This window comes from Saccharomyces paradoxus, chromosome X (assembly GCF_002079055.1).
Source record: "Saccharomyces paradoxus chromosome X, complete sequence".
NCBI lineage: Eukaryota > Fungi > Ascomycota > Saccharomycetes > Saccharomycetales > Saccharomycetaceae > Saccharomyces > Saccharomyces paradoxus.
Window position 1 is genome coordinate 366,417 of NC_047496.1, and position 23,705 is coordinate 390,121.

The window sequence follows — 23,705 nt, forward strand, 5'->3', positions numbered from 1 at the left end:
AGGGAGCACGAGAACGCAGCTTTTGCGTGTATAGCCAGATGCTTCGAGTGAAGCACCGTTGCGTAAATTGAACCTGAACATTCCAGATGCGAAAACAATACAATAAGCCAATAACGTAAACAGTCGCGCAGCACGAGGAGGGAGGGGGGGAACAACTTGCCCAGCAGAACGGGAGAGCAACGGGCCCGGCGGCCTAAAAGAGAAGGAGATAAAAAAAAAATGGAAAAAAAGGCCCGGGCTACCATTGGAACAACGGGTCCGTAGTAGCCAGCGCGCCCAACAGTGCCTCCAACTGCACCACGCACTTGCGCTGTCGCCCTTCCGAAGTCTCTTCTTCGTCTTCTATCTGCATGTTGCAGTTAGACTCGTAGGGCGACCAAATGTCGTTGTCGTCAGCCTGCGGTGTGGCGTACACCAATTCCGGTGACGACGTCCAAAGTAGCTGCAGCGGCATTTCGCTCGCGTGCCTGATCTCACAATCTTGCAGCACAGAGCTTAGATCCCTGGTTCTCATTGCAGTTTCGCCAATGAACAACATGGGGATGATGATAGTGCGTGACTGCCGCCAGGGAAATTTCCATTGCAGCCGGTTAGCCCATCCCATTTGCTTTATCGATGACGGCCCCATGTAGTGGGTCCAGTCATCCAAGAGCCTGGCATAGCTTTGACGGAGCGGCGCCGTCGCGGCGCCGCTCTCAAAGCTGCCTGGGTTAGCGATCTCGATGGGTATTATGCTGTCGCATTTCTGCAAGATGGCAATGCAGTCTGTGATCTGGCGAAGGGTCATCGCCATAGCGAACAGTTTCTGTGTCAGTCCAGCAGCACAGCCACTGGCGAAGTCTTCGTCAGAGAGTGTTGCAATCTCGTAGCATTTTGGCACTAGGCTTTTTAGAATCTCCAATTGCTCGCTGATGGATTCGCAGCGCCGAAAACAACAATATGTGTTGACTAACTTGCCAAAAGATGCATTTATATCTGTGTAACGCTCCAGGCCAGAATAATCAACAAACATGGCTTGTGTTTTCTGAGCACTCACCTTATGGCATTCCTTCTTTTTTTTTGGTTTTCATTTTGACATAATTGTTATTTTTTCTTACACTTTACTGACGCAAAGTTTTAACCACAGAAAAATCCCGCAACAGCTTATGCCCATGCCAACCGTATGATATGCACACGTACATGCACATCCTAGGCATTATAACGGGGTGGTGTATTGGTTTAACACTAGTAAGTATTGGTTAAAAGAAAGCTGGCCATGGCATTACCCGCCTCTATTACGGCATTACTGGTTCCTTTTTTTCAATTTTTCCATTGAGTTTTCCATAGTCAGTGCAGCAGCGTTTAATTTCATTACCTTTTTTAGTACAATGGAGAGAGCTGTTAAGAGGTTTGGCATATATATAGAGGGTTAGCTGTCGTACGTTTTGTTTTTTTCGCTTATGCAACCATGAAGGATGTCTTACAATGGGCGATTGACCACTACGAGACAAGAGACCAACTGGTGCAGAAGGGAATTTGGAAAGGTGAGCTCTACCATGATTCCATCTTTAAAGAAAATAGTAGAGGCTGGCTCTGGAAAGTTTTACTTTTATGTGACGAAAATAACAACTGCTTGTTAACTGATAACTTTAAAGATTTGGATCTTAATCAGTTCGGCTTAGTACCAGTGCCTATACTGACAGATGGCGAGAACTATGACGAGAAGCATAATGCAAATGTACCTAAAAGGGTCTTGCATTCGAACGTTTCTTCCTCGGTGGGAATCAGGAGGCTGACTCCCGTCGAGGCTGTTGAAAAGCATCCCTTGTCTGGTGACAGTGACCAAACTGGAGACTCTTTGTCCAAGCAAAAGGATGAAAAGCCGTTGACCCTGAGGGAAACTCTGGAAATTATAGATTTAGACCTCTCAAGGATAATGCTTGACGACATATTCCAGGAGCCCAAAGTTCACGCTCAAATGAGACAGCTTATGTACAATTATTTGCTCATACATCAAAGCGAACACCTACAGTACAAACAAGGGTTCCATGAGATATTAAGCGTCATTTATCTACAATTGTATCACGGCACGGATCTCGATAACACCGACTTGCAAAATGTTTTGATTATTTTTAACAAGCTCATGAACCAAATCGAACCGATTTTTTATAACGAAGAAAATTTGATTAACTGGGATAAGAGAGTATTTACGAAAATCTTTAGGATTTGTTTACCAGATTTATTTACGAAGATTTTTTACCAGCCGCCAAAAACGGGCAGCGGGAGGAAAAAAAATGTAAACCACCTGGTTCATTCCAACTTAATCTGGCTTATCCGATGGACAAGATTGTTATTTTTAAGAGAATTGCCCTTAAAAAATGTGTTGATCATTTGGGACCACATCTTGACGTTCAACTATCCCTTGGAGATTTTCATTGCATGCCTTATTATTACCCTTTTATTATCCATTTACGATGAACTTCACGAATTAGTGAGCCAAGACGGCTATGAACATACGAATAATAACGATGAATTTGTTGAATTGATTCTGCATTTCAAGAAAATTTTCCATAGGGAAGATGTCAGCAAAGATGATGAAAAGTTCTTAGAGCTGTGCAGGATCACGGGAAATTTATGTGAATTGTGGTACGGGAAAAATCATGACGATATGAGATTAATTTGCGACACTTTTATAAATGCTAAATTCGGTATTAAAACTAGTGATGTTTTGAGTATGGAAACCGCAAAATTGAGTATTGACCCCAATAGGCAATCGCTCGAAAACAAACTAAGGGAGAGGGTAAGGCAGACACTTTTGAAGAACAAAAAGAGATAAATCAGTAAGTTTTCGTGTCAATTTTTCTATGGTTATTGTTTAACAATCCCAGTCTACACCCACTTGAACGTACAAAGCCATAAAAAAATCATTACGAATAAACAGACAACCCACATTGTCATATGTCCTAATGAGCAGGTGTTCCTCTGATATTTTTGCATACTATAGGTTGATGGATATTATACTTCAATGTCTTGCATAAATTATATAGCAGAATAGATAAGGTGTAAATTGACGGTAAATGAGTATTGTTGGTCGAGAATCAATGGAAAAAAAAAAAAAAATAAAAGATCATATTTGTCAGATCAAATAAATAAGTGTGTCCCCCACCCCAAAAAAGAAAATAAATAAGAATTAATATGATCTGACGGCCGGGGGAACTGGGGCGCATTCATTTTCATCCAACGTATGTGCGATCACATTCCTGTACTTGATTTTTACAGGTGTCGATGTCCCCTTTTGCCAAGATAACGTGTGTTTCCTCCAGTTCACATCATCTCTCTTTGGATAGTCCTCCCTCGCATGAGCACCACGAGATTCCTTTCGCTTGGCAGCAGAAACGGCCGTTTGCGTGGCACAGGTAAGTAGATTTTGCAATTCCAGGGTTTCTACGAGATCAGAATTCCAAATCATTGACTTATCAGAAACGTGTACATCCTCAAACGTCTTGTCAACTTCAGTAATGTTTCTGACACCTTCGTCTAGAGTTTCTTGCGTTCTAAAAACAGAAACATCCTTTTGCATTGTCCTTTGCATGTTCAACCTGATTTGGGAGGTTTTTTTTGAGCCGCAGGCGTTTCTCACTTTATCCAAATTAGCAATTGACTCGTGCCCAATGTTTGAAGCCAATGGCTTATGGGGCAAACCAGGCTGTAATGTGTCAGCAATGGTATTTGCAACGGCGCGGCCGAAAACTACTAAATCCAGTAGCGAGTTAGCGCCTAATCTATTCGCTCCGTGAACAGATACACAAGCCGCTTCACCACAAGCCATCAATCCTGGGATGACCCTGTCCTCGCCAGTTTCCTCGTCAATGGTCAATGCCTCACCAGTCCATTTAGTAGGAATGCCACCCATATTGTAATGAACAGTTGGCAAGACAGGAATTGGCTCTTGGGTGACATCCACACCCGCGAAGACAGCAGCCGTTTCAGAAATGCCCGGTAATCTTTCCTTTAACACCTCCGGTGGTAGATGACTTAATTGTAATAGAATATGATCCTTATGTTTTCCAACACCTCTGCCAGCCCTGATTTCCATGGTGATTGCTCTGGATACCACATCCCTGCTTGCCAAGTCCTTGGCAGTAGGAGCATAGCGTTCCATAAACCTTTCTCCCTCAGAATTTAATAAAAATCCACCTTCACCACGGGCACCTTCAGTGATTAGGCAGCCAGACCCATAAATTCCTGACGGATGAAATTGAACAAATTCTAAATCCTCTAGTGGAAACCCAGCACGAGAAACCATAGCGTTACCATCGCCTGTACAAGTGTGAGCAGAAGTGCAAGAGAAGTAAGCTCTACCATATCCACCTGTGGCGATGATGGTCTTGTGTGCTCTGAATCTGTGGATTGTACCGTCCTCCTGATTATAGGCAATGACACCCACGACCTCACCATTATGGGTCAATAGATCCATTGCAAAGTATTCAATAAAGAAGTGAGTATTATTTTTTAGTGCCTGACCATACAGTGTATGAAGCATTGCGTGACCTGTCCTATCTGCCACTGCACAAGTCCTATAGGCCTGGCCACCTTTGCCAAAATCTTTCGATTGTCCTCCAAATGCTCTCTGGTAAATTTTTCCGTCTTCAGTTCTCGAAAATGGCATACCATAATGCTCTAGCTCAATGACAGATTTGGGTGCTTCGCGTGTCATATAATGGATGGCATCTTGATCTCCCAGCCAATCAGAACCCTTGACAGTGTCGTACATGTGCGATTTCCAATCATCTGGATGCATATTCCCTAAGGCTGCGTTGATTCCACCTTGAGCAGCCACTGTATGTGATCTTGTCGGAAACAACTTGGATAAACAAGCAGTCTTGTATCCCGCTTCAGCCAAACCGAAAGCTGCTCTTAAACCTGCGCCGCCAGCGCCCACTACCACACAATCATATTCATGATCGATAATATGATATTTAGCCCTTGGATCCAATTCAGATTTAGTTTCCCGAACTTGGCGAACAGCAGAAGAAGAAGTAAAGGCTCTTTGCAAGATGCATGACTTTGCTACTCCTTTTTTCAAAGATAACATAGTTTATAATTCGCGTGTATACATGTATATAGATATACTTATTTACTTTTTCTGTTTCCTTTCACTTTAACAGATGGTTGTTTGAATGGTATATATATAAAGAACTCAGTCTGACTAATGTGAAAACAAATTTGCCAAGGTGTTGGATTGTCTCTTTGCCACCTTATGGGAAACCTTGCTGTTTCGTTAAAGGGAAGACCCTTATATTCTAAAGGGGGCCACATAATTCCGGAGAAGAGGAGCGCGACTTGAGAAAAGCGACTTGAGCGGCAAACGGGTTAATAAAGCTTACAAACAGTTATTTCATTGCAGCTTCGTATGAACAGTGCCATTCTCATGAAGACTAACAATTCAGACTCAAGATGCTTGTGTAGAAGGCATAGGCATTCATACAATGTCATCGACAAACTAATTATGACTATATTGAATATTTCGTTGATACACATCCGTAGCATATCGTATCAGACTCTAAAGGACAATCATTGATTGCAAAAAAATTTATTCCAAGGTAGTTTATTGTTTATAAGAACAGTTGTGTTTACACTTACTGCCTCTGAGTATTTAAGGATTCCCAGTTTCTTGTTCAGAGGTCATTAAGAATGAACTTTTAATTTGCCTCATCGGTAGTATTAACGTCTTCTGGTGAAAAAAAATCTCCGCGACGGGGAATTGAACCCCGATCTGGCACGCGACAAGCGCCCATTCTGACCATTAAACTATCACGGAAGAAACAAAGCACTCACGATGGGGGTCGAACCCATAATCTTCTGATTAGAAGTCAGACGCGTTGCCATTACGCCACGCGAGCTACTACTTGTTGAAATTTTGTACTTAAATGACATCTCTATAAGGTTGTTTATTGGCACAATTTTGGGATAGTCTAACAGATTTTCATACTGGTAGTATCATATATGAGAATTGGGTGAATAATTAGATAATTGTTGGGATTTGATTGTTGCTAAAGGCTATAATTGAGAATTATGGGGGTAATTAGATAATTGTTGGGATTCCATTGTTACTAAAGGCTATAATATTAGGTATATAGAATATACTAGAAGTTCTCCTCGAGGATATAGGAATCCACAAAAGGGAATCGATAGTTCTACATAGTGTTATTACTTTATCTTCTTTCCTTTTATACTTTGTCATTCATTATCCTATTACATTATCAATCCTTGCATTTCAGCTTCCATTAGATTGGATGACTGTTTCTCAATCTTTATGCCATCCTCTTGCACCGCATGTGATAATATACCAGCAACAAGAATACTTGTCAATGAATGATAGTTGATTCTTATCCCAACAGTTACTATAGTAACTCATGCGAACAATGATAATCACTCGTTGCAATAAAGGTAATAATATTATGTTCAAAAATTATAAAAAAAGTTTAGCAATCAATAATTGTATATAGCATTAGTCTCTGCAGCAAAAACTGGGTATTAAAAACTTCCACGAAATATATCTGACCTCGGAATCAAAATGAGTTTTAAACAATTCGTTAATCATTAGTAGCGCCGGTATACAACAGAGCATTTTGAAAATGTATTTTAGGTACAGGTTTGTTGGGGTTTTTCCCCAGTTTTTTTTTTTTTTATTTATAGTTTCTATCTTTAAACTTTCAAAAAAATGTATATAACACTGCAACAACATAGAATAAGCTACAGAAAACATAAACAATCACGGATGAATAGGCAGCGACAGCTATACCGATACATACGCACAACATAATGGATTCAAATTGTCTGACTTCCAGTAATTTCAAGCTATTGAATAGCATTATATATCAGTGCTAACCAAAATATGAAACCGATACTTCCAACTGTCACCCCTAGAAGACATGCAAAGGGTGCAACTGCGCACAAGTCAGCCACTCCTTGAGCTAGCCCCAATTCTAAGAGGCTTACAGTTAGAATTCTCTTTATTCTGTCTAAGCGTTTTTTTTTCTCTTTCGCTTCTTCCTCTTTTTCATCTTCTCTACCACCATTTATAGTAACTCGATTCTGTTCTCTATTGAGATTCTCTAAAGCATCGACTACCTTATCCCTGGAGAATTCTCTGAACCTCTTAATATATTCAAATGGCGAAACGTTCAAGGCCGCATCTAGTGCCCTTTCGACCTTTTCATATTCTATTTCGAGCGACTCAGCATCATTATTGGCCAAACTTTTGACTTTATAATTTAGGACCGCTTCTAAACCCTTCAATATAAAATTATGTTGCTCATACTTTGCACTTATGTTTTGAAGCTGTACCGCGATAACAGGTACCTTCTCCATTGTCAGCGTTTCATATGTTCCATTACTGTCCAGGTTTTTCAATGATGTGATTAGTCTATCACCGGCATCCCTAAACTGTTGTATTGTGTTAGTTCCTGCAATTACAACAATGATGAAATAAAAATGTACGAATAATTGGAGCCTCATTGGAAGTAGTTTGCTTCACTAAAATTTTTTTATTTTTCCTTATTGTTTTGTGGTGTCTATTTGCTGACAGTTTACACTTTAAAGTCTTAAAAAAAGCAAAAAAAAAAATGTATTTCTTTTATTTTTATTCTTCTAACAAGTGAAGTTGAAGTATTGAATCATAATATAATCATATATATATATATATATAAAATATTTTTTTTAGTATTTTCAAGACAACCCCCGCAAGACTTATTTTCCATATTTTCATTTTTACTTCAAAGCCAGTTGCAGTAAAAGTTAAAATAACATTCACCACGGAAACCCTTCCCACGACAGTTTGAAGTTTTCCCGCTCATCAGCTCAGATGGAAAACCACAAAAGAGGGATTGATGCACACTTTACGCTATATCTTAATATTTTTTTTTCTCAGGGCCTTGCCTTTGAAAAGACAACATCATGTCCTAAAAAGGATGAAAAGTGACACTAAATCAATGATAATAATTTGTCGATCCGGTCACAAAAATGGATTAATAAAAAAACACAACACACTTATTGGCGCCACAACCTAGTAATATCTTAGATTATTTTCCTTGCTTTTTTATACCGCAGGTCGCAGTTAGAAGAGACACAAAAATCACTTTAGGGTGTTCCTTTCGAACATAAAGTAAATCATCCTTATATTCCAAAAAGTGCTCGAGATATTTCTCTCACTTTTTTCTCCCCATATGAAGATCAAAATTAAAATCTTTTTTGAAACTCTTTCTTGATACAGAATATATTGTAGAGCGGTATACTCTTCGATCATTTCATTTCTCTTTTATGGGTTACATATCTCTAATTGTCTCAATAATACTTTTTTTGCTTTTCCAACAAAAATCATAATTACAGTGATAGTCACAAAATTATAAGATGAAAATTCAAATAATAGGAAGAATTCTTCTGATCCAGTTGTGTTTGCTCACCATTGTATTAGCCAGCAACAGAGCAGTGGTCGAATTCGAAAGTACCGGAACCAAACTGGTCAACTCATTAAGGGTTTTGGCTAACTACTCACAGAGTTCTGTGTGTGCTGATGAAAAAATATCCGGAATCGAGAGACAGATAGGGGAAGTTAAAGATATGTATGGTAGCCACTCTTTTATTCTGAAGGGGTTAAATGGTATACTGAATAACAAGGCAAATATGCTGGCAAGGGAAATTCAAATGGAAACTGTTGGCAATAACACATTTGAAACAGAAACAGGAAAGCTAACTAAGGGTCTGAACCGAGCCGTAAAGATATCTCCGTTTAAGTACATCAAAAAATTCAAGACCGTTTCGACTAAGAAGCTTGAAAGCCTCTTGAATAAGTATGATCTGGTTGCCAAAAAGGGCGGAGAATTGACAGAGGAACAGAAGAAAAAGAAGGAGGTGCTCTCACGGATCAGTAGAGTGGTTGCTGCAACAACGATAGAGGCTGGCCTGGCACAAGGGGTGGTTGATTTATGTATAACGGTGACAACTAGTCTGTGCTTAGTCTCGGCCAGCATTGGAGGCGTCGGGTTTCTTATTTGGCTCACAATTATATACCAAGCTCTGACTTAGGAACATGTTGCCGATTCCGTTTTTGTCACTCCTGTATATTGTTCAATCTCAGATCATTGTATATATATAGTCTTTTAACGACATTTTTGTTGGAATGAAATTCTAATATCATCTATTTAGTATTATATTAAAATATGCGGTGTAAGAGGATGGCATAAAGATTGATAAACAGTCATCAAAATTAAAGGAAGCTGAAATGCAAGGATTGATAAAGTAATAGGAAAATGAATGACAACATATAAAAGGAAAGAAGATAAAACAATAACACTATGTAGAACTATCGATTCCCTTTTGTGGATTTCTATATCCTCGAGGAGAACTTCTAGTATATTCTGTATACCTAATATTATAGCCTTTAGTAACAATGGAATCCCAACAATTATCTAATTATTCACCCAATTCTCAATTTTTATATTTGCACTTCGGCTTCTTATTGATCTAATCATCCTGTGACCGCCGTGGATAAGAATTTTAGCGTATGAATAACAAGTACACTTAACGAATATACCCACCTTTTGTTGGAGTAAACATTAGTCATCGCCACTGACCTGGAAATTATTCCACTAGAATTTTTGATGATGATGAGAGCCTTTATCAACAACGAATCCCCAACAATTATCCAATTATCCACCACATTCTCACCAACATATTTCAGTCATGAAAAGTTGAAGTACTATATTTTTGAAAAATGACTATGATGTAGCTGTAGAGTATGTCTTTATTTTGTTGTATTACGGGCTCGAGTAATACCGGATGTCTTGACAATCCTAAAGTCGTTTAGGAGAGTAACTTGTTGTCAGACTTATTATTAACGTAATTCACGGAATATTACTTATCCTATATAATCTATATAAGATCTGAATCTAACTAAAGGGTGGAAGCGCGGAATCTCGGATCTAAACTAATTGTTCAGGTATTTATACGTTTGGTTGGTTTGGTTCATCTTAGGCAAGTAGGTTGCCTAGTATACTTAATCTTGTCTATTGTTTCGTACGTGTTTCATACATGTTTTATGTCTAGGTTGGTAAATCTAGTAATGCTGAGGTATCCCATTTTGAGATACAACACATTTTCAATAATAATTGGTTTCGTGGTCTAGTCGGTTATGGCATCTGCTTAACACGCAGAACGTCCCCAGTTCGATCCTGGGCGAAATCAAGTTTTATTTTTATTTTTTTGTTGTCTTAATTCACAAGAAAAGTCCCTTATTCTCAAAATTACGCTACTCTTTGTGCACAATCAAATACCATATATGCCCGATATGCAATACTAAGACATTTCATCCCTTTTCTACTTTAATTATTTATCATTCAGAATTGCAATTAGAAAATCTATGCCGCGCTTACAAGGCTCTGCCGGGTATTCGCCGGCCCAGCTGAAAGGGGTGGCAATGCCCAACAGCGATGTGTAGTTTGGCATTAAAGAAATGAGAGGAGAATTATACCAAGCATTTGCGTGAGCGAAGTGGGGAAGTAAGATTAACCGATTAACTTCTGGTAGCAGCTCAAGCCCCCTATTGAACTTTATTTACGGTATACCACAATTTTGCTCTTTACTGGGGATATGACAGACAAAAGCAAGAACGATTTAACAAGCAAAGCAAAGGATAAAGTCAGAGGTAATCCCGAGAAGCCACCATACTGGTTTGAAATCATTGTCTCTGATCCGCAGAAAAGAACAGGCGACCCAGGCTCCTCATCTGGCTACGTAAGTTATCAAATATCAACAAAGACTAACAATACGGCATTTTATGATAACCGTGGCAATTTAGAGTCTATTATAGTTGTACATAGAAGATACAGTGATTTATTGCTCTTGCATGATATTCTACTCAACGAATTCCCTGCCTGCATCATCCCACCATTACCTGATAAGAAAGTTTTCCAATACATAGCAGGCGATAGATTTAGCCAGAGATTTACACAAAAAAGATGTCACAGTTTGCAAAATTTCCTAAGGAGGGTTTCTTTACATCCCGATCTTTCTCAATCAAAAGTTTTCAGAACTTTTTTGGTGAGCAAAGATTGGGAATCTCATCGCAAAGTTCTCCAGGAGAGTTTACAGCCAAATAAAGATGAAGTTACTGATGCCTTTATGAATGCTTTCAAAACGGTTCATAAGCAAAACGAAGAATTCACTGAAATAAAGGAAAAAAGCGATAAACTAGATCGAACTGTGACAAAGATAGACAAACTATTTCATAAAGTTGTGAAGAAGAACGATTCGATGTCCGAGGACTATACAAAGTTAGGCACCAATTTACAAGAATTACAAGAACTGGTTACAGGTGAAAACGAGGAACTTGCTGCGAAGTTGAAAATCTTTAATGAAGGAGTAACACAGCTGTCCTACGGCTTACAAGATCTTACGAAGTATTTGGATTACGAATATATTGTTGACTTGAAGGATCTTGAACACTACATTGATAGTATGCGACAGCTGATCAAATTGAAGGACCAGAAACAAATAGACTACGAAGAGCTGAGTGATTATTTGACCAGGTCAATCAAAGAAAAAAATAACTTGATTTCTGGGTACGGAGGTAGTAATTTTTTTGCTAATAAACTAGAAGAGTTAGCGGGAATAAATCAAGAGGCTTCACGCAGAGAAAAAATCAACAAATTAGAAGGCAAGATAACGTCACTAACAGGTGAACTAGAAAATGCCAAAAAGGTAGCGGACGGATTCGAACAAGAATGCTTGAAGGAAATAGACCATTTCGAAAGTGTTAAAACATCTGAAATCAAGCAATCTCTAGGTTCATTAGCGGACCATCACATCGAATTCTACGAACGGATACTGGAAGCATGGGAAAAAGTCGATGATAGTCTATAATGGTGCTTTCAATATTTTCCTATTACCCTTAATAATAGCATTGGCGCTACGATTATTTGATTATATTTATACCAAATTTAAAGAAAGAAAAACATCTACATATATACAAATGTTGCTATTACCCTATGAGCTGATTTTTATTCACCAAACTTTAGATCTCTTGTGCACATTGAACTTAAATAATTTGCATCGTCCATCCAGTTCTTGAATTATATTGTCGTGACGGGAGTCAATCAAATCCCAATCCACATTATTACTGGATAAATCTGCTTCATTCACGTAATACGTCTTGTAATCATCGCCAAAAGTGTCAATGAATGATTCTTCATTGAGATATTTCGACCATTCCATAGGCGGAAACGTGTTCTTATCCAACACCCTATCGCTCTTAGATCGTGGCTTGGGGGCCCTTTCATTTTGTCTTACATAAAAGTACCTCAGTAGCATTATTGCTTCTTTCCTCAAGATTCCCGGTATACTGTCGTAACCTGTCGCACTATTATTCTTGGGCACCAAGGTACACGTATCATGATTTACTGACAAGACAGTACCATTGCCGCCAAATCTCTCGTTACCACAACCGAACACCACCTTTCCAATGCCTAATTGCTTGAGAGCAGACGCGCACATTATACAGGGTTCTACAGTAACATATAGAGTAATGTCTTTGAACACGTCAACAACTCCGCGAGAGCCCAACATCGCCTTGATCTGATTGACCCCCATGAACTCAGCATGTGCTACTCCAGTTAGTGACTTGTTCGTATCGTTCATGCCGTAGGCCATCACCTGGTCAGTTGGTGTATGTACAAAGATGCAAGCTACCGGTGTCTCATCGTGGTCAAGAGCGTATCTAGCCAAACGGACAGCTGTCCTCATATGCTCAACATGCTGCATAGTGTGTTGTCCTCTAGTTTCGCCGCAGTCACCAGCCGCCTTTCAAGCAAAGTGTAGATCCTATTAGGACTCATCATTCATCCAATTCTGATATGTTAGCTACTACTTTCCATTTTAATGGAACATTCTGGAAATTTTCACCCGGCGCGGCACCCGAGGAACTGGACAGCGTGTCGAAAAAGTTGCTTTTTTATATAAAGGACACGAAAAGGGTTTTCTGGAAGATATAAATATGGCAGTAGATTACTGAAGGTTAACGTGTTTCAATTTTATCTTTTGAGGTCGTCAAGAGTAGTCTTAAGGGAAAAAAGCGTACCAATATACCATGTTTTTCAATAGACTAAGCGCTGGCAAGCTGCTGGTACCACTCTCGGTGGTCCTGTATGCCCTTTTCGTGGTAATATTACCTTTACAGAATTCTTTCCACTCCTCCAATGTTTTAGTTAGAGGTGCCGATGATGTAGAAAACTATGGAACTGTTATCGGTATTGATTTAGGTACTACTTATTCCTGTGTTGCTGTAATGAAAAATGGTAAGACTGAAATTCTTGCCAATGAGCAAGGTAATAGAATAACCCCATCTTACGTGGCATTCACCGATGATGAAAGATTGATTGGTGATGCTGCAAAGAATCAAGTTGCTGCCAATCCTCAAAACACCATTTTCGACATTAAGAGATTGATCGGTTTGAAATATAACGACAGATCTGTTCAAAAAGATATTAAGCACCTGCCATTTAGTGTGGTTAATAAAGATGGAAAACCAGCTGTGGAAGTCAGTGTCAAGGGGGAAAAGAAGATTTTCACCCCAGAAGAAATTTCTGGTATGATTTTGGGTAAGATGAAGCAAATTGCCGAAGATTATTTAGGCACTAAGGTCACCCACGCCGTCGTCACTGTTCCAGCTTATTTCAATGATGCTCAAAGACAAGCCACCAAGGATGCTGGTACCATCGCCGGTTTGAACGTTTTGAGAATTGTTAATGAACCAACTGCAGCTGCCATTGCCTACGGTTTAGATAAATCTGATAAGGAACATCAAATTATTGTTTATGACTTAGGTGGTGGTACTTTTGATGTCTCTCTATTGTCTATTGAAAACGGTGTATTCGAAGTCCAAGCCACTTCTGGTGACACTCACTTAGGTGGTGAAGATTTCGACTATAAGATCGTTCGTCAATTGATGAAAGCTTTCAAGAAGAAGCACGGTATTGATGTTTCTGACAACAACAAGGCCCTAGCTAAGTTGAAGAGAGAAGCTGAGAAGGCTAAACGTGCCTTATCCAGCCAAATGTCCACCCGTATCGAAATCGACTCATTCGTTGATGGCATTGATTTGAGTGAAACCTTGACTAGAGCTAAGTTTGAAGAATTAAACCTAGATCTTTTCAAAAAGACCTTGAAACCTGTTGAGAAAGTTTTGCAAGATTCTGGTTTGGAAAAGAAGGATGTTGATGATATTGTTTTGGTTGGTGGTTCCACAAGAATTCCAAAGGTCCAACAATTGTTAGAATCTTTCTTTGATGGTAAGAAGGCTTCCAAGGGTATTAACCCAGATGAAGCTGTTGCATATGGTGCTGCTGTTCAAGCTGGTGTCTTATCCGGTGAAGAAGGTGTCGAGGATATTGTTTTATTGGATGTCAACGCTTTGACTCTTGGTATTGAAACCACTGGTGGTGTCATGACTCCTTTAATCAAGAGGAATACTGCTATTCCTACAAAGAAATCTCAAATCTTCTCTACTGCCGTTGACAACCAACCAACGGTTATGATTAAGGTTTACGAGGGTGAAAGAGCCATGTCTAAGGACAACAATCTATTGGGTAAGTTTGAATTGACCGGCATCCCACCAGCACCAAGAGGTGTTCCACAAATTGAAGTCACATTCGCACTTGATGCTAATGGTATTTTGAAGGTGTCTGCCACAGATAAGGGCACTGGTAAATCTGAATCTATCACCATCACCAACGACAAGGGTAGATTAACTCAAGAAGAGATTGATAGAATGGTGGAAGAAGCTGAAAAATTCGCCTCTGAAGATGCTTCTATCAAGGCTAAAGTTGAATCTAGAAACAAATTGGAAAACTACGCTCACTCTTTGAAAAACCAGGTTAATGGTGACTTGGGTGAGAAGTTGGAAGAAGAAGATAAGGAAACTTTATTAGATGCTGCTAACGACGTTTTGGAATGGTTGGATGATAACTTCGAAACCGCCATTGCTGAAGACTTCGACGAAAAGTTTGAATCTTTGTCAAAGGTCGCTTATCCAATTACTTCTAAGTTGTACGGTGGCGCTGACGGTTCTACTGCTGCCGATTACGACGACGAAGATGAAGATGACGATGGTGATTATTTCGAACATGACGAATTGTAGATAAAATAATTAAAATATTTGCTGCTGGAAGCTTCAAGGTCGTTAATTTATTGACTTGCATAAAATATCTACATTTCTTCTAAAATACATGCATAGCTAACTCAAATTTCGAGCTTTACACAAGTTTTGGAGGAGATTATACAGAGTATATACGTAAATATATGCATTTTTAAGTTATAAAATTAGAAAGAATGATATAGAAAATTCATTGAAGAGTATTGGGGGTAGGGTTAAAGAATCAAAGGTGGTAACTGTGTTGCAAATATGCCAATTTTATTCAACAATTTTTTCTTACCCTGATGATAATTTATTCCCCGTTCCGAAAATTTTTCACTGAAACAAAAAGTGCTTAAGCCCATCTCATCTCATCTCATCTCATCTCATCACTATTGAAACCTCTGCTTAAACATTCTAATAGAAAGAGTTAAAAGCTCGAGAACCTAACACTGAAATGGCAAAAAAAAATAGACTGAATACAACGCAAAGAAAGACTTTACGTCAGAAGGAAGATGAGTACATCGAAAACTTGAAAACTAAAATTGATGAGTATGACCCTAAGATAACCAAAGCCAAATTTTTCAAAGACCTCCCCATTAGTGAACCAACTTTGAAGGGCTTAAGAGAATCATCCTTTATAAAACTTACGGAGATCCAAGCCGATTCTATCCCAGTGTCCTTACAAGGTCATGATGTATTAGCAGCCGCAAAGACGGGTTCTGGTAAAACGCTAGCATTTTTAGTTCCAGTCATTGAAAAGCTATACCGCGAAAAATGGACTGAATTTGATGGGTTAGGAGCCCTTATTATATCTCCCACAAGAGAGTTGGCCATGCAAATATACGAAGTATTAACCAAAATAGGTAGCCACACGTCATTTTCAGCTGGGTTGGTTATCGGTGGTAAAGATGTTAAATTTGAACTAGAAAGAATATCAAGAATTAACATTCTTATCGGTACACCTGGTCGTATTTTACAGCATTTAGATCAAGCTGTAGGTTTAAATACTTCCAATTTACAAATGCTTGTTCTTGACGAAGCTGATAGATGTTTAGATATGGGATTTAAAAAAACTCTAGATGCTATCGTAAGCACTTTGTCACCATCTAGACAAACGCTTTTATTTTCGGCAACTCAATCCCAATCTGTTGCAGACTTGGCTAGGCTATCCTTGGCAGATTATAAAACCGTTGGTGCACATGATGTTATGGATGGGTCCGTTAACAAAGAGCCATCCACTCCAGAAACTTTGCAACAATCCTATATTGAGGTTCCTTTGGCAGACAAATTGGACGTTCTTTTCAGTTTCATAAAATCACATTTAAAATGCAAAATGATTATTTTCTTATCAAGTTCCAAACAGGTACATTTTGTTTACGAGACATTTAGGAAGATGCAGCCTGGTATTTCTTTAATGCATTTACACGGTAGGCAAAAACAACGTGCTAGGACAGAAACTTTAGACAAATTTAATCGCGCTCAACAGGTCTGTCTTTTTGCTACAGATGTCGTTGCTAGAGGTATTGATTTTCCTGCAGTCGATTGGGTTGTTCAAGTTGATTGTCCGGAGGATGTTGACACATATATCCATAGAGTTGGCAGATGTGCTCGTTACGGTAAAAAGGGTAAATCATTAATTATGTTAACTCCACAAGAGCAGGAAGCGTTCCTAAAAAGACTTCAAGCTAGGAAAATTGAGCCAAGCAAACTTAATATAAAACAATCAAAGAAGAAATCCATCAAACCACAATTGCAATCTTTATTATTCAAGGATCCAGAACTGAAATATCTAGGACAAAAGGCATTTATATCGTACGTGAGATCTATCTATGTACAAAAGGACAAACAAGTTTTCAAGTTTGATGAGTTGCCAACAGAAGAATTTGCTTATTCTCTTGGTTTACCAGGGGCTCCGAAGATCAAGATGAAGGGTATGAAGACCATTGAGCAGGCTAAAGAAAGGAAAAATGCCCCAAGGCAGCTAGCATTCTTATCAAAAGCAAATGAAGATGGTGAAGTAATTGAAGATAAGTCAAAACAACCAAGAACAAAATATGATAAAATGTTTGAACGTAAAAATCAAACTATCTTAAGTGAACATTATTTGAATATAACGAAGGCTCAAGCACAAGAAGACGAGGATGATGATTTCATCTCTGTCAAGCGTACAGATCATGAGATAAATGAAGCTGAGTTACCAGCTTTAACGCTTCCAACTTCAAGGCGAGCACAAAAGAAAGCACTTTCGAAGAAAGCGTCTCTGGCTTCCAAGGGTAATGCTAGTAAACTAATATTTGATGATGAAGGCGAAGCCCATCCCGTCTACGAACTCGAAGATGAAGAAGAATTTCGTAAGAAAGGTGATGCGGAGGCACAAAAGACAGAATTTTTAACTAAGGAATCTGCAGTAATGGCTGACATTGACAATGTTGATAAGCAGGTGGCTAAGGAAAAAAAACAGGAAAAAAAGAGAAAGAGACTAGAAGCCATGAGAAGAGAAATGGAAGCTGCCATGGAAGAAGAAATTTCTGGAGATGAAAAGGAAGGGGAGCCAGTAGCATATTTAGGAACAGGAAACTTGAGTGATGATATGAGCGACGATGATATGTCTGAGTCGGAAGGCCACTTGAAAAAGAAAGCTAGAACTGTTGACTATTCCCATGGCAACAATCCATCCAGTTCAGTTGATGATAACATTATTGAAGTGGAAGAACCACAAACTTTGGAGGATTTAGAATCTTTGACAGCTAAATTAATCCAGGGTTAAAACCTCTTGCATAGTCGAATCTATAGTATTTAGAATTTGTATACATTAACTCTCAACGCCACTATACTTGCTTCTTTGCTCGTGCTATAAATCAACAATGCTATAATTAAAGGAGTATAAGTGTATACTTCTGTGCCTTTCAAGAGTTGATTGAAATCCCGCTTAAACTAAATGGGTTCCACTATTTATACGCCAGTATATGCATAATCTCACTCATGATGTCCCAGGAGATGTAGGTATCTATTTTCCCTTAACGGATCAGCATCTATCAACTGGGCCAAATACCCCTCCGAGCTTTTTTCCGTTAGAGCTTCGTTTTCTTCCAAAACGTCCTCTAGAACTAATAAAATCTTTAAACACCAAATGTTTTGCTTCCCAGAAAATTCAATTTCGTCATTGTTTATTAACAAAACGTTTTCTCTTAGATCTTTCAGCATTTGAAGATACTCTTGTTTGTCCAGAGTTTTACAAACAATGTCGTTTTTGATAAACCACTTAATGTAAAACCACACAGACTGGTCTTCGGCGTCGGTAAACATAGCGTTGATGATATAAGAGATTTCAGTCTGAATATACTCCTTTTGATTTTCAATTTCTCCTTTCTGAAACATTCTGCTTATGATCTGTACTCTTTGGTGCCATGCGGAATAGTTAGAAATGTTATTGTTAATCTTTATCGTCGTATATTCAAACTCGTCCTTGTCAAGACTTTTTTTAGTGATACTTTCTATGTTACCAACAACTATTCTGCGATAATGCCACCCATGGTAATTTCTTGCATCTTGTTCCAATAACTTATTTACGACAGCAAGTTCAGTTTGCCAGACTTCAGGTGAATCTGTAGGATAATGTTTCAAGACCCAAAGTCTATGATTCCATATCCAGTAGACTTTGGGGTAATTCTTCAATTGCATCATTACAAAGACTAGCTCTTTATCCCAGAAAGGTATTTCCAACTCAGAAGCCAAATTGGTTATGATATCCCTCCTGTAATTCCAAATAGCATTGAACTCGGGATTTTTCTCTAAAAGTTCTGATGTTTTCTTCAGAGCTTCAACTGAATGAACTTGCTCATCTCTCAAATTCAAAACATCTTCAGTCAACCTTCTGTAATCGTATATTTTCTTTTCGTCTTGAACTCTCTTTTGTCTCAATAGTTCCTTGGTCCATTGTTTCCTTTTAACGCCATGCTGTTTAATGTGGCAAATATAAAAAATTGCTTGGCAGTCAGTAAAAAAAAAGATTCATATTTGTAGTAAACATTCGAAATGCACATACCATTGTTGATCTACTGATCTATAGAACAAATCCAGTAAAATAGATGTGTTTAGCTTAAACATGGTTTTTTCTTTTTTGCCTTTCATTTTTTTCAAACGTTTACATCTGGTTTATGATTTAACATTTCAAGAATAGAAAAACGCCCCGAAGAATGGTTGATGTTAAATAATCGTGCAAGCGCATAGAAGACCATTCTAAAAAGGGCCCAATAGCACATTTCAAATGTCACAGTCAATATCACTGAAGGGTTCAACAAGGACAGTTACAGAATTTTTTGAGTACAGCATTAATTCCATTCTGTACCAAAGAGGCGTATATCCAGCAGAAGATTTTGTAACGGTGAAAAAGTATGATCTAACACTACTTAAGACACATGATGATGAACTAAAAGATTATATTCGGAAAATCCTTTTACAAGTTCACAGGTGGCTTCTTGGTGGAAAATGCAATCAACTGGTACTATGTATTATAGACAAGGATGAGGGAGAGGTGGTGGAAAGGTGGTCCTTCAATGTGCAACATATTCCCAGCAGTAGCAACGAGCAGGAGGAAATTGTGGATTTAAATACAACACAGTCACAAATCAGAGGTTTGATCAGGCAAATCACTTCAAGCGTTACCTTTCTGCCCGAACTATCGAAAGAAGGTGGGTACACATTCACAGTACTAGCATACACAGATGCGGATGCCAAAGTCCCGTTAGAATGGGCCGACTCCGATAGTAAAGAAATACCTGATGGAGAAGTGGTTCAATTTAAAACATTTTCTACAAACGATCATAAAGTCGGGGCGCAGGTCAGCTATAAATATTAATAAAGGCTCAAGCCAAAAACAAGACGGAAATCCATAAAAATCTCGATCTCAATGTTGAAAAAAGAATATAGATTTATGAAGATATTATACTATACTAAGTAATTCATCTGTAAACCATTTCGTGCGTTTTTAGGTGCCTCTGTTGAAGAATCGCGAATGAGAAACGAAATCTTTGACGCTCAAGCTTTGCTTTTTTTGCTCTTCTTTATGTTGTTGTATTTGAGGGGTGGATACTATCCTTTTCATAGCAGGTGGTGATATTTTCAAATCTTGTCCCACAAATTTTGACCAACTTGGATCTTGGATTCTTGCCAAATTAATTTCGAATTGCCCTAGAAGTACCTTATCCCATTTAAATATGAAAAGATCGCGGTTGCTGTCTGGCCTATTGCCTTCGTCAGTGTCGTCTGTTTCCAAATTGTACGCACTCCATAATTTTTTCCACAACGCCAAATCCCATGGAATGCCCTTCAAAGAAAGGACAAAAGACCATACCGCTGAATCAGGGTTATTATTAGTTAATTTGGAGTAAGTCTCATAATAATCATCAGCAGAATCTAGAGGCGCCACTAGAAGTTTAATAAACTTTAGTAGCTGGTCTATATTGTTGTCGGCATGTCTTTTCACCCTCTTATAAGAGGTGTTTTCTCGCAAATCAGAATCGTTGCTGACATTTTCTGGTAAAGTGTGGAAAATCTCCTTTAGCAATTCTAGATCAAGAAGAAGCTGCTCGCCAATGTTGACAACAGTTTTGGTTTCAAATCTTCTTTTGCTGCCCGCCAGGGAGAAAGGCGGAATAGGCTGCAGAAGGCGGATGATATGGCTTACGAAATTAGTATTGACAATATCAATCACCTTATCTAAGAAATTCCATTTATAAACATCTCTATTGAATTGTGACAAAATAAACGCCAAAGTAGAAGGTTGTTCTTGCTGTTGTTTGATGGAGGAGTCTGCTGATGCGGGCACTTTTAGCACGGATTTGAGGGTTACCATATACCTGCTACAATCTTCTATTGTAGTATTTGACCAATCGTTGTTGGTAAACTCTCTCCATACGAAATTTAGGTCTAAGGGTAAGACACGGTTTAACAGAAAAGAGGTTCCTTTCGCCAGTAAATCGTCGTATATGTTTTTCGTTTTCGCAAAACTGTCTGCCAGTTTTTCAGGATTGCCGCTGAATTCAGATAATTTATCCTCCAATTGATCTATAGTTGTGGCACAATAATCAGCTGTATTGATCAACAAGACGGTATACTTGGCAGCTTCTTGTTTATCTTGGACCTCAATATTGTCGGGCAGCAGCAAAGGAAGAAGTATCTTTTGGGAGTAAGTTTGAAGCCATTTACTGAAAAAATTTGCCAATGAAGTCAATATGGCATCGTTGGCATTATTATCAATGAGCTCTAAGGTCTGAGTCAGTACGGAACGGTAAGTTCTGAAAAGGTCTGCACTAGAGGGTAACACTAGAGATTCTGCTTCATTGGAGGGGTATTTAGGCTCACTCATGTAAGAAAGAAACTTCTTGTCCATCATTTGGTTTTGATGAGACACCCATAAAGTCAAATAAGGTTCGAAGCAGGAACTTAATTTTGGTTCTTTGATCTTTTTAGAAAATCGCACGTCAATATATTTTTCGAAATCTAGTGTCGATTGTAATGCTGTCATGAATAAATCAATTGAAGGGTTCTTGTCTTTAAATTCCCTTTTCAGTAGTATCTGAAGGTCTTTATGTGTAATGTGATAAAAGGAGGTGGTTAGTCTGACTGCCATTTCCCAATCTTTTAAGAAATAATCTGCAAACTTTGAATTAAAATTATTGAGAATTTTTTTAAAGTAAATGTATCTTCTCGATAAATTTTCCAGGGATCCGGCTTCGTCGTCTACTCTAAAAATCTCTTTCATTTCGAATAGTAGTTTGTCCAGACACCAATCTATCATTTGCGCCTTCGTGCTCGTATCACAGTCGAGTAACTCGCAAGCACCTTCGCGCAATTCAATGGTAAGTGCTGTATCATGCTCGGAGATATTGCCGCTCGAAAAGAGCGCATTGTAGTTTTGTTTGATCTTGGACAAAGTGTCTGCTTTCAATCTTGATATGGAGCTCAACAAATAGTTTATCTCGTCCAGTGATTTATAAGAGATGAATGTATTTTCAGCTAGCGAACACATTATCTTATAAGGAGAAACCATTTTTTGGAATGAGCCTTGTGAAAGTAGTTCATTGCATTGTATGTAACTGTCTGTCAATATCTTTAAATTTTGGAAAAGAGTCAAAGAGTGAGTGAGATTTTTCTTGGCAATATCCAGATACGAGATACCTTCTGTCAGGTTCGATATCGTCAGCTCAGTGGAGGCTGAGATATCTTGAGTTTCTTTGAAATCTTGGAAAACCTTCCTCAGAGAAACCTCCATTTCAGCGGACTCCCTAGGATGTTCATTCAATTCACCCTCTTCCTTGAGGATGTCCTCTTGCAATTGCTTTTTGTAGTTTCTGGTAACGTTGATCAGTTCATCTATGTTATTCAGGGATTCTTTTGAAAAAAGTATATTAGTAATATCTTCCAGCGGGTCATAATCCACCGTACCTTCTAACATTGTCCGTTTGAGAAAAACGAGAATGGAAGATATCGTGAAAATGCAGCAGTTAACAACAATTCAGTAACTTTTCAGTTACCACAGATTACATATTTACACTTTGGCTCTCCTTCTCTTCTTTACTTACCTACGAAAAACGAAAGAAAAAAAAAACCATGTGAAGGGAAAAAAATAAAAATGTGCTCCAGGGGAGGTTCGAACTCTCGACCTTCAGATTATGAGACTGACGCTCTTCCTACTGAGCTACTGAAGCAATATATCTTACTAAAACCCCACAACCTCACATACCAAGTGCATTTTATTTACTACACTGGTATAATTTGCCACCCCACTAAAACATCAACTTTTTTCTTCTTTTCCTTTGATGGGTCCGAGATGCAAGCGATGTAACAGAAAGGAAAACAAAAAAAATAAAAAATAAAAAATAAAAAAAGGGACAATGTCATCACTGATTACCATGCTCGCAATGGCCTCGGGCCAGATTTCATAACTCTATGTGATTGGAGTGCCTGCACGGACAGAAAAGGGTTATGCTCTGTCTCAAATAAGTGTGGATACCAAAGCTCTCTTAACTACCTTAATTTTATTTATCTTTTATTTATCTTTTCTATCTTTTTCCTTTGACCTCTATGTCTTCTCGTTGCCACAAGGAAATATTGCGCTTGCTTTCTTTTCTTTCGCCATAGTATTACTACTTACTGGCACGAGGCCGCACAAACCAGATCTAACCACACTACAAAGTGTGGTGTACTGATCTAAAATTTTATCGATTTCTCATCATATCGCTATCGCAACGGACATGGGCGAAGAAAAGCCAATCTAAAGCGTTGTCTTCCTCGTTCCTCGCGCACACCATTTTGCGTTCTGCACAGGAAGCCGAAGTCGAACAAGAAGCAGGCAAAGTTTATAGCACTGCCCCTCCGCACTCAAAAGAGAAAAAAATTAGGAAAAAATAAAAATTCTCAACCACACAAACAAGCTTATTTACTTGACATCGCACAATCTTCCACTATTCAGCGCCATCCACCCTCTCTCGTGTTTTTTTTGTTTACGCGACAACCATGCGGAATCCGGAGCAAC

At 38.6% G+C, this 23,705-nt stretch overlaps 12 protein-coding genes and 4 non-coding genes across 16 annotated transcripts; 7 read left to right on the forward strand and 9 right to left on the reverse strand.

Annotated features, from left to right (window-relative positions):
• Positions 1-238: 238 nt before the first annotated feature.
• SPAR_J01590 (uncharacterized protein) lies at positions 239-1,012 on the reverse strand (the record flags this gene model as incomplete). Its single annotated transcript, XM_033911348.1, has 1 exon — positions 239-1,012. One exon carries the CDS (start codon positions 1,010-1,012, stop codon positions 239-241), a length of 774 nt encoding a protein of 257 aa, XP_033767239.1.
• Positions 1,013-1,447: 435 nt separating this feature from the next.
• Positions 1,448-2,815, forward strand: GYP6 (GTPase-activating protein GYP6; the record flags this gene model as incomplete). The annotated part of the gene is made up of 1 exon (XM_033911349.1): positions 1,448-2,815. One exon carries the CDS (start codon positions 1,448-1,450, stop codon positions 2,813-2,815), a length of 1,368 nt encoding a protein of 455 aa, XP_033767240.1.
• A 354-nt stretch (positions 2,816-3,169) lies between these two features.
• Positions 3,170-5,074, reverse strand: SDH9 (succinate dehydrogenase SDH1b; the record flags this gene model as incomplete). The annotated part of the gene is made up of 1 exon (XM_033911350.1): positions 3,170-5,074. One exon carries the CDS (start codon positions 5,072-5,074, stop codon positions 3,170-3,172), a length of 1,905 nt encoding a protein of 634 aa, XP_033767241.1.
• A 654-nt stretch (positions 5,075-5,728) lies between these two features.
• SPAR_Jtrna9D lies at positions 5,729-5,800 on the reverse strand. Its single transcript has one exon. It is a non-coding gene; the product is annotated as a tRNA-Asp (tRNA).
• Positions 5,801-5,810: 10 nt separating this feature from the next.
• Positions 5,811-5,882, reverse strand: SPAR_Jtrna10R. Its single transcript has one exon. It is a non-coding gene; the product is annotated as a tRNA-Arg (tRNA).
• Positions 5,883-6,840: 958 nt separating this feature from the next.
• LOH1 (Loh1p) lies at positions 6,841-7,500 on the reverse strand (the record flags this gene model as incomplete). Its single annotated transcript, XM_033911351.1, has 1 exon — positions 6,841-7,500. The coding sequence occupies one exon, from the start codon at positions 7,498-7,500 to the stop codon at positions 6,841-6,843; it is 660 nt and encodes a 219-aa protein (XP_033767242.1).
• Positions 7,501-8,391: 891 nt separating this feature from the next.
• IRC18 (Irc18p) lies at positions 8,392-9,066 on the forward strand (the record flags this gene model as incomplete). The annotated part of the gene is made up of 1 exon (XM_033911352.1): positions 8,392-9,066. One exon carries the CDS (start codon positions 8,392-8,394, stop codon positions 9,064-9,066), a length of 675 nt encoding a protein of 224 aa, XP_033767243.1.
• A 1,084-nt stretch (positions 9,067-10,150) lies between these two features.
• Positions 10,151-10,224, forward strand: SPAR_Jtrna11V. Its single transcript has one exon. It is a non-coding gene; the product is annotated as a tRNA-Val (tRNA).
• Positions 10,225-10,629: 405 nt separating this feature from the next.
• SNX4 (Snx4p) lies at positions 10,630-11,901 on the forward strand (the record flags this gene model as incomplete). The annotated part of the gene is made up of 1 exon (XM_033911353.1): positions 10,630-11,901. The coding sequence occupies one exon, from the start codon at positions 10,630-10,632 to the stop codon at positions 11,899-11,901; it is 1,272 nt and encodes a 423-aa protein (XP_033767244.1).
• Positions 11,902-12,042: 141 nt separating this feature from the next.
• On the reverse strand, positions 12,043-12,798 carry TAD2 (tRNA(adenine34) deaminase; the record flags this gene model as incomplete). The annotated part of the gene is made up of 1 exon (XM_033911354.1): positions 12,043-12,798. One exon carries the CDS (start codon positions 12,796-12,798, stop codon positions 12,043-12,045), a length of 756 nt encoding a protein of 251 aa, XP_033767245.1.
• Positions 12,799-13,123: 325 nt separating this feature from the next.
• Positions 13,124-15,172, forward strand: KAR2 (Hsp70 family ATPase KAR2; the record flags this gene model as incomplete). The annotated part of the gene is made up of 1 exon (XM_033911355.1): positions 13,124-15,172. One exon carries the CDS (start codon positions 13,124-13,126, stop codon positions 15,170-15,172), a length of 2,049 nt encoding a protein of 682 aa, XP_033767246.1.
• Positions 15,173-15,623: 451 nt separating this feature from the next.
• Positions 15,624-17,936, forward strand: HCA4 (RNA-dependent ATPase HCA4; the record flags this gene model as incomplete). The annotated part of the gene is made up of 1 exon (XM_033911356.1): positions 15,624-17,936. One exon carries the CDS (start codon positions 15,624-15,626, stop codon positions 17,934-17,936), a length of 2,313 nt encoding a protein of 770 aa, XP_033767247.1.
• Positions 17,937-18,145: 209 nt separating this feature from the next.
• Positions 18,146-19,217, reverse strand: BET4 (Rab geranylgeranyltransferase BET4; the record flags this gene model as incomplete). Its single annotated transcript, XM_033911357.1, has 2 exons — positions 18,146-19,126; positions 19,215-19,217. 2 exons carry the CDS (start codon positions 19,215-19,217, stop codon positions 18,146-18,148), a joined length of 984 nt encoding a protein of 327 aa, XP_033767248.1.
• A 219-nt stretch (positions 19,218-19,436) lies between these two features.
• MAD2 (spindle checkpoint protein MAD2) lies at positions 19,437-20,027 on the forward strand (the record flags this gene model as incomplete). Its single annotated transcript, XM_033911358.1, has 1 exon — positions 19,437-20,027. One exon carries the CDS (start codon positions 19,437-19,439, stop codon positions 20,025-20,027), a length of 591 nt encoding a protein of 196 aa, XP_033767249.1.
• A 129-nt stretch (positions 20,028-20,156) lies between these two features.
• On the reverse strand, positions 20,157-22,625 carry VPS53 (Vps53p; the record flags this gene model as incomplete). Its single annotated transcript, XM_033911359.1, has 1 exon — positions 20,157-22,625. One exon carries the CDS (start codon positions 22,623-22,625, stop codon positions 20,157-20,159), a length of 2,469 nt encoding a protein of 822 aa, XP_033767250.1.
• Positions 22,626-22,805: 180 nt separating this feature from the next.
• Positions 22,806-22,878, reverse strand: SPAR_Jtrna12M. Its single transcript has one exon. It is a non-coding gene; the product is annotated as a tRNA-Met (tRNA).
• Positions 22,879-23,705: the final 827 nt, after the last annotated feature.